Below are 8,807 nucleotides of genomic sequence, written 5' to 3'. Positions count from 1 at the left end.
TGACATATCCTGTATCCTGTATGAGTAACCGCAGCAGTGCACCTGTATGTTGAAATGGCATGAAATGAGTTAACTTCAGGCAATTTCAAGGTACGTATACCAGACACTTCCAGAATTTTAATGTAATGTAATTGCAAAACACCTTTTTCTTTTTTTACAAAATAATAACCACAGAAATCAATGTACAGTCACTTAGTTTAACCAGGTGTTCATTTTAAATTTGTATCTTTTGATCATGATTATTTAAACACCAGGAGACAAACAGACATGACTGTTGAATCATTTCATTTAAAATATTTAAAAAGACTCTTGGTTTATATGATTATGTAAGAAAAATAAAATAAATCAAGCATTCCTGATAATCAAATCAAAAGAACACACTAACAGTGGTGCCGCAACGTAAAAAAGTATTTCAAGAGATTTGAAGACCTTGTTTTCAATTTAAAATGAAATTTATTAATATTGTAACAACAGCATTAAAAAACAAAATACAAAGATGTATTTACAAGGTATTCAATCATAACACACGCTCAATCCCACGACTTGTTTACATGCCAGTCACATTCATAGTCTCATATCCATAATCTGATTTAACGAAAGGCGAAGCCAGCTATTATTAGACGATGTTGAGTCTCTCTATATCAGTCCAGAAAGCACAGATTAACCAGTCATTGTTGTGTTGGTACAGATGGAGACACAGTCCTGATAAACCTGCTGAAATGCTGATGAAGAGAATAATAACTCTATATTCAGATGCCCTCCGTTGATTCTACAGGCGTGTCACTTTTCAGAGCAGGAGTGTGTTGGCAGGACAGACTCAGCTCAGGATGCCTCCTCTCATGTGTCCGCTGTCACTCAGCCCGTGCTCTATGAGTTTGATGTCTTCCAGGTCATCTTTAATGACGCTGATCAAATGACTTAAACCCTCCTGCTGCTGCTTCAAGTGCTGAAAGTGAGAGATAAAGAACAAGTGTTGCAGTTAATAACAAAAGAAAAAACACAATTACAAGGCAGGGATGTTAAAATAAGATGCATGCATTACACTGGATCATTTCACAAGAAAAGACACTCGCCATCTGTAGAGCGCTGTATTCAGTTAACGCTAATGCAAACAGAACATTTCCTACTGCTGCAGCTTCACATTAAGAGCATTTAACCTGTCCTCATTCAGAATTAGGCTATTCACAGGGAACACAATGTGGTCAGCCTGCTATCTCTCATCAGAAATGTGTCTACAGAGCAAAACAATCTTCATTCAGCTGAAATTCTTTCAATCAACTCTCTTTACTCGTACTACTCTGTGCTGCTCCTGTGCAGAGCAGACAATTTCATTTCCTAAGAAATGTCTGCCAACCAACTAAATGCTGTTTTAAAAGAAAAGAATGAAAGCAGACCAACAGTTGGAAAATGATATGTAATCTGTGTATGCCTACTGTGTAAGGTGTACTCCTGTCTACTGTGCAAATGTGGTGACTCACTTGTTTAATTTCTCTAAGCAGGTCTGCATCAACATTGTAGCGCTCTTCTGATCTCACGGCTCCAAAGTGATTCTGCATTCGGATTTGGGACATTAATTCATTCAACCGACCCTGAAAGAAAAAGACAACATGAGAACTGTAAACTGTCCATTAAAGATTTTGTCTGTACTGGTCATTTCATGTCTGACAGCTCATTATAAGTCCTGTCAGCATACTCCATGGATGAAAAGATAAGCAGTGTCAGGCTGCACTTGTTAGACACACTTGCCTTGAACTGTGTGGGGGCATTGAGCTCAGACTGAATGGTGTCCAGCTGCACCCGGAGGTGCTCCTCATCCACTTGGATAGCGTAACCACTTTTTCTCTGAATCTCCTGCTTGATCAGCACCTGTCAGGAAAATCAAAAATGGATGAGGAGGAATGATAAATATGACACAGTGATAGGGCATTTATTCAAACTGTAGAAACCAACAATGACATTTCGCTGAACAAAGTGAGGAAGGTGAGGCAGCTACCTGCAGCACCCTGTGAGACAGATCCATCAGCTTCCTCTTGTACTGGGCGATCTTGGCCACGGTGGTCGCCTGATTCTTCTGCAGTTCACTGATGTCATTGGAGATAATCTGCAAGTCCAAATAGGTAAGTTGTTAACATGTTTAGAGTTTCTTCCCTGATAAAATGCATGTTTCCTCTTTCTTTCACTCTGTAAAACCGAGCTTAAAAAAATTGCTAATTTGACTATAAATGCTAAAGGAATCGTTATTCAAGTTATTCACCCTAGTGTCATCAATCATGGCCAGGACATCTGTGTACTCTGTCTCTGAGACCACAAAACTGTTCCAAAATTCCTTTGTTGATAAACAAGAAGTCACCTTGAGCAAGTTTCTTTCTTTCTTTTTTTTTTCCTTTCGACATTTAAAGACTAGCCGAAACAGACTTACATCCACTCTGGTCTGATGCTGTTTGGTCATCTGCTCCTGAATCTGCAGCCTGCGAAGAAGCTCCTTAAAACCTACCATGGGCACCGGGATTAATCTGGAGAAAACATTAACCCGTGAGCTGAAAGGCTACAAGTTTGGGGAAAATCAAAATGCATCAAGTAACTGTAACTGCCTCCCCCTCTCCACATTATTCATACACCACCCTTTATAGAAACTGTTGTAGAGATGTTCTTCAGCAACTTACTTCTCAGGATCAGGGTTGTCCACCTTAGCCTGCTCCCAAATGATGGGATCCACTCCTAGAGAGGAGAGACAACACCCTCAGTTACAAATAAATCATGAACAGTTTGTTGAATTCAGCGTGAGGATGACACACACACACACACACACACACACACACATTTACCTGCAGGAGCATTTTGCAGCAGCTGTTTGAGCTGTGCTGGAGACAGCTCTGTGCGTGTGACGGACATGATCACTCCGATCTGTGTGAGCTGCATCTTGACGTTGGCCTGCTCCAGATAACCGAAGAGTGTGGTGGCCGGGATCCGCTTGGAGGTGCCGTTGGGAGAACGCTCCACCACGTAAACAATCACCTCGGTCCTGAGAAGACGGAGGACACGTGAAGAAGACCCCACAATGGTTTGTAATGAGGTTCTGTGATGATAAATTATCCTGTGTCCTGTTTTTATTTCCTTAATTACATAGATTATTTTACAGTTTACACATGTTTTCATTTAGCTTTAAACCATTTCTTTGAATTGATCAAAATAGATACAATTTCTTATTTCCTCTGAAATGGTAGTTTAACCATGTCACCAATAACTACCAATTTTAGATGACAATAAAGTAAATAAGTGTCTTTTTGTCATCTTGATTGGAGAACAGTCATCAGTAACAGCCTGTATGGCTTCCAGTAATCGCTGATATGATAAGGGCACCCTTGCTATAGTATATGTATATAGATAATAAATAAAAAGGTATCAAATGTGATGACATGTGATAGAAACGTACTGGTCGTTGGGCAGGGCTTTGACCCCGTCTACGTTGACAGTAAGTGTCTGGTTGCTTCCCAAAATCTTGTGCAGGGACTCCACCAGCTGCTGCTGCTGCGCTCGCACATCAGCCTCCTTTTTATTGAGAAGCAGGACCACCAAACCATCCTCGTCCTTACTCACAGGGACGCAGCTGTATCCCACTGCCTGGCAAACAAAACACAAATTAAACACTCACATTAATCTATCGAACCCCCCAAACACTCTGCTGGACTCTGTGCTGTACCTTGAACCTGCAGAATGGGTTCTCCTGTGTGAAGTCAACAGGTGGGTTGTTGTTGCTGTAGTAGCCCTTCCCAGTGCCCCAGTATGCCTGCAGCTGGTTCCATTTAGCTAAGATGGAGTCCCGCTCGTCTCCTAACAAGGTGGGTGCTGACAGAGCCGTGACCTGCTGGTAAAGCTGGCTGTGCTGAGCCTGACCAGGCTGCTGGGCCTGCTGGCCGAACAAACCTCCTGGTAGAGAGAAGGAGGTAAAGTGACACGTCAGACCGTCCTACTATTTATATTTAAAACATCTATGTTCAAGGGGTAAAACTTCAATACTAATTGAAGTGATTATGTTAATTTATAACAGTCTTGTATTTCTCTCTCAGCTGCACACTGTTGATTGTGTGCAGCTGATGATTGGATTGATCATGATGTTGAACATGAAATCAGTTACTCTCTGTTTGTTGTCGCCCCCTGCAGTGATAACAGGTGTACAGCACATTTGGTACTGTTGACATGGAAGGCTATGTGTAAGCCTGCTGTTTAAGTGAATCAGGAACACAGCTGGGTATCACCACTTATTCATTCTGACATGAAAGGAATCTGAGATAACTACTGCTAAAAATATTAATGTTTACATTAGGGATTAAATTAAATGGTTACAGAGATTTGTGATTAAAATCTGCCATTGGAGAAATATAATAACTATAAGAATGTCATGACAGATGTAGGCCTGTGTTTTTCAACATAGGAGAAACAAAACAAACAAAAAGAAACTGTCCTGTTTTAGACCCTTGTAGTACTTGAACATAGATTTCTGAGTTTACAAGGTGCACTTGATAGCACCATAAAGTTCTTGGGAAATATGCGTTCTCTCACCTTGCTGCTGCTGAGTTGACTGGATGCCTCCAAAGCCTCCAAACCCACCCAGGCTAGCTGTTCCTAATCCAGTCCCAAATCCTGTTGCCCCAGTAGCGGTCGCAGTGCCAAGCCCAGAAGAGAACCCAAAGCCTTTGTTCTGCGTGTTACCAAACAAGCCTCCTGAAAGAGAACAATGTGCATACACAGTGAGAAAATATCAACTACAGTAACGCCACTGAATGCCTGTAAATTCTACAATGTTTGGGAAATATGCTGCTGGCTTTGCAGAGGGATCAGTGCAGGAGTGATGGGAGGACTTCTGTACAGTGCAGGGTAATATAGACATCTTGTTTGAACACAAAGTAGAATGTGCAGCAGCAACCAAGGTTTAGAAAACTTACCTAATTTTCATCCACAACTTTATGATACTAAATCATTAAACTCGGTCTACACTGGGCTTTCTGTAGGACTTACCCCAAGTAATTAGCTACTTTTTAATGCAACAGACAGTTTTATCTCTACGATTTAACAGTTGGAATGAAACACACAACAGAGCCGTGGTAAATAACCCTTTCACCATGGACAATAAAACCCCACTAACATCTGTTTTTTGTCTTCAGTGGGAAAGGGTATAATTGGCATTCATTCTAGGTAAAATGACTCTGCAGCAGTCATGAGTATTTCCAGCTCCGGCTCTGATTGGAAATGATGAATGCACCCAGGTGGACACGCTTTTTTTTTTTTTTTTTGCAAGAGGCAATGACAGGCATTAAGTCTAAGGCGTTTAAATAGTTTTCCCATCTGATTCCAATCAAGCAGGGCTCGGACATCTTTCAGTCAGTGTTGAATTTGAAACAAAGATCGATGTAAAATGTTGCATTAAGAGGCATTCCATCTTACATTCCCTGGTAGGAGTTTGGAAAAGTTTAAGTTCTGAGTACTGCTGTACTGCTGACCTGTGGCATTGGCAGGAGCAGAAAAGCTAAAAGTGGAACCTGGTGCAGCAGCAGTTGTTGTAGTCGTTCCAAAGCCACCAAAAGTGCCTGAGAAACAAAGCAAACCAGAAAAAGTGAGAAAAAGGAGGCGACACAAAAAAAGAGGTGAGAGATAGATGAAAATGAGAAGAGACTATTTGACATATAGTTGAAAAGAAAAATCATTACTGAGCCTTTAAGATTAATAAACTGATATTTATTTCCATCTAGCATTCTCCTTCTTCTGTCGTATAAGGAAGGTGAAGATGTACTGGGCTTTACAGGAATCAAGTGAGAAAAGTGCTTAATTCAACAATTTGTCCCCTCATGCAAATGGAAACAACAATGCACAACATTTCACGAAACGAAGCAACAAGTGAGATGAGAAATCACTGCACCACAAGATGTGAAAATGAATGAAAATGTGTGTTTAGAGACACAGACTGTACTGATTAATCAATCACAAAGGTCATCTACCTGTGCTAGCCAGGCTATTACCAAAATTGAAAACAGTGCCAGTGGTGGTTGCTGTACCAAAGCACCCCACATTAAAGCTGACTGCTGCTGGGTTGGCATTTAAACCGAACCCCCCAAAACTAAACCCACCAGCCGTGGTGTTTCCAGCTCCCAGCCCCCCAAATCCTGCAGCCAGCAGAGGCAGGCAGCAAGAAAAAGAGAATGACATGGAGTTAAATGACAAGAGATCAGTCCTAGTATGGGCTTATAAATCATAAAAACAGTGTTCAAGTTCCTGTAAAGAGACAGGTATCACAAGATGATTCAAAGGTACATGTTTTGTACAGAACACGTGTATCTTACCAGTGTTGGTGGAGCCAAAACTAAATCCGGTGGCTGGCGCAGCAGCAGTGGTGGTGGCAGCTGTGCCAAAACCAGGAGCTGTAAGAGCTACAAAGAAAGAGTAGACACACAACAGGCACTCAGTTGAACTTCTTCACAACTAAACACCTACCCTCTTCATTCAGTTTAAATGCCTACACTAAGTCCACTAACAGGAGTTCAAGTTTCTGGTAACATAATCACGGTCTCATTATTCTTGTCCTTCTGATTCACTAGGACTACCAAGAACAAAATAACCGATATATCCTCATGCATCAGATAAAATTCCTTCCATTTACCGTACTCATTGCTTGTCGTGCAGAATGAGCAAACAACAGTATCAACCGAGTTTTCACAGACAGTTTATAAATTAAAAACAATGAAATATGAAAAATGCACAGCACAATGATGACAGCACAAAGACAACTGTCTAACCTGCTCATATGTTAACACAAACCAGGTGTAAAATTGGTTAACCTTCGTTAATTTAACGAAAGTAGCCAACTATTACTGTACATTATTATGTGACAGACAAACAAAAATGATCATAATGATGCCAAACCCACACACTGTTAAATAACCGTAGTAATAGTACAAACGTAGCCCTACAAAATCACAGCTTCAAGTCCTGGAGTAGTGTAGTAATAGGGAGTTATAGACCGATTATTGGGGCAAATATTCAGCCATTTTTCAGATTACCAGTATCAGTGATTTTTGTGTCCACGTTGTCAATAAAATAAATGTGTTTAAAATGCAATATATTTGGCTCCAACACAGCATCCTCTTTCTGTCTGTAGTCACCACTCTGGTCTCTGTCCACAAAAGTATCTGACTGAATAGATGTCATTAGCTACAGCAATATATTTCAGTTTATTTCAAACTGCGCTTCATCTAATCCACAATCCTAACCAGCTGTCGTCTGCTATGGTTAAACCTTAGTCTAATATTACTCTGACCAGTTATCTCTGATGGCTCTACTGGTCCATTTAAGTGTCTTTTCCACCGTATGGGACCCATTGCAAGGAAGTTAAAAAGAGAAGGACGGATCATTACATCACCAAATCTCATCTTAGGGCCAGACTGCTATGTCTATGGTGACAGCTGTGTTGAAATCAATGGAAGGTGCATAGAGAAACACACTAAAACCCAACATATCAACCTTGTATAACCTTTGGTGATAGAATGCTTGAAAAAAATACGTTGGCGAGTAGGATAACCACAGGGTACCCACCTTCCTCAGAAGTCATATGAGGCAGATTTTGTTAGGTTTAAGTGTGTTTCTCCATGCATCTCCCACTGACTTCAATACAGCTGTTACCACAGTCTGACCCAAAAGCAAGATTCAGGGTTATTATGAGCTTTCCCTATACCAAGTTCTTTGACAGATTCCCAGATACTTCCAACAGAAAACTTTAGGGAAGCAGCTGTGCATTGCTCTGTCTTGTGGCTGGAGAAAACAACCTGTCAATGCTCATCTTTACAGCTTTCTGAGAGATAAAACCAAAATACATCTACTGCGGACACACAGGTGTGTTGGACAGATAGACTGTACATTAGAGCATCTATGACCAACACACAGCTGTCATCACTGTGGGTGCCTCCTTTGGTGAGAATACTATTATTAGGACTTACTGCCGAATCCAGATGCGGCGGTGGTGGTGGTGGCTGTGGGGCCAAAGCCAAATGCTGTCGGTGCGGTGGTTTTGGCACCAAATGAACCAAATGAAAACCCGGACGTATCTTCACAAAAAAATAAAAAATAAAAATAAAGAGAAGGGCTATGAATGTAAGGTATCGTTACAGTTATCTACAATGAATTTCACAAGCAGACGTTTGACATGAGGGAGCGATGGCTAACGTTAGTAACTAGATGAGTTGTGAGGAGTAGCCGTTAGCCAAAACAGCTAAACCGTTAGCCATTCCAGTTCAGCGTGTACATGTACTGCTGACCTAAACTACTCACACCGAACTGGAGCTACTTAACCAATACACAGGCAACATGTTTCTAGCTTCATTCACATGCGTCCAAATCAAGTTAAAATGTCCTTACTTGCCGCTGGGTTACTCGTGGCGCCGCCAAAACTGAACGCCATGTTGACTGTCACTAGCTGCGGTTCTTCTTCTCCTCACAGATTAGGGTAAACAGTTAATATCCAACAAAATGGCGCATTACCGCCACCTAGAGTCTGGACAGGAGACTGGCAGCTGCGGTCACATGTAGATAGAACATCATCATTAATATATTTCCAGTATTATACTGCTAGTGGGCGTTCATCCTACTGTTTGCTATGATAATTGGTTTTTTTTTAATTTTCTTAAACTTTGTATTATGACAAGTACTCAGTGAAAATGTTCTTTTCTTTTTAGGAATTATATGCTGTTTGATCAGTCTAATCAGAATCAGGTTTATTGACAAGTAGGTTTTCACATATAAGGATTTTTCTGTTATTGTCA

At 40.9% G+C, this 8,807-nt stretch overlaps 1 protein-coding gene across 5 annotated transcripts; it reads right to left on the bottom strand.

Moving 5' to 3' along the window:
• Nucleotides 1-430: 430 nt before the first annotated feature.
• Nucleotides 431-8,561, bottom strand: nup54 (nucleoporin 54). Of its 5 annotated transcripts, XM_037117921.1 has the most exons (15): nucleotides 8,404-8,561; nucleotides 7,986-8,093; nucleotides 6,336-6,422; nucleotides 5,994-6,158; nucleotides 5,499-5,585; nucleotides 4,561-4,722; nucleotides 3,701-3,927; nucleotides 3,434-3,621; nucleotides 2,826-3,022; nucleotides 2,664-2,718; nucleotides 2,420-2,513; nucleotides 1,994-2,101; nucleotides 1,747-1,866; nucleotides 1,479-1,589; nucleotides 431-946 (listed from the first exon to the last, which is right to left on the bottom strand). In XM_037117921.1, the coding sequence occupies exons 1-15, from the start codon at nucleotides 8,444-8,446 to the stop codon at nucleotides 818-820; spliced, it is 1,881 nt and encodes a 626-aa protein (XP_036973816.1). In that variant the 5' UTR covers nucleotides 8,447-8,561; the 3' UTR covers nucleotides 431-817. The 5 variants fall into 5 exon arrangements, with proteins under 5 accessions (XP_036973816.1, XP_036973812.1, XP_036973813.1 ...); XM_037117917.1 differs by lacking the exon at nucleotides 5,994-6,158; XM_037117918.1 differs by lacking the exons at nucleotides 5,499-5,585; nucleotides 5,994-6,158.
• Nucleotides 8,562-8,807: the final 246 nt, after the last annotated feature.

The sequence above is a fragment of the Acanthopagrus latus genome, chromosome 12 (assembly GCF_904848185.1).
Source record: "Acanthopagrus latus isolate v.2019 chromosome 12, fAcaLat1.1, whole genome shotgun sequence".
NCBI lineage: Eukaryota > Metazoa > Chordata > Actinopteri > Spariformes > Sparidae > Acanthopagrus > Acanthopagrus latus.
Note: the sequence above shows the minus strand (reverse complement) of the source record. Positions and strands in the feature narration are given on the sequence as shown.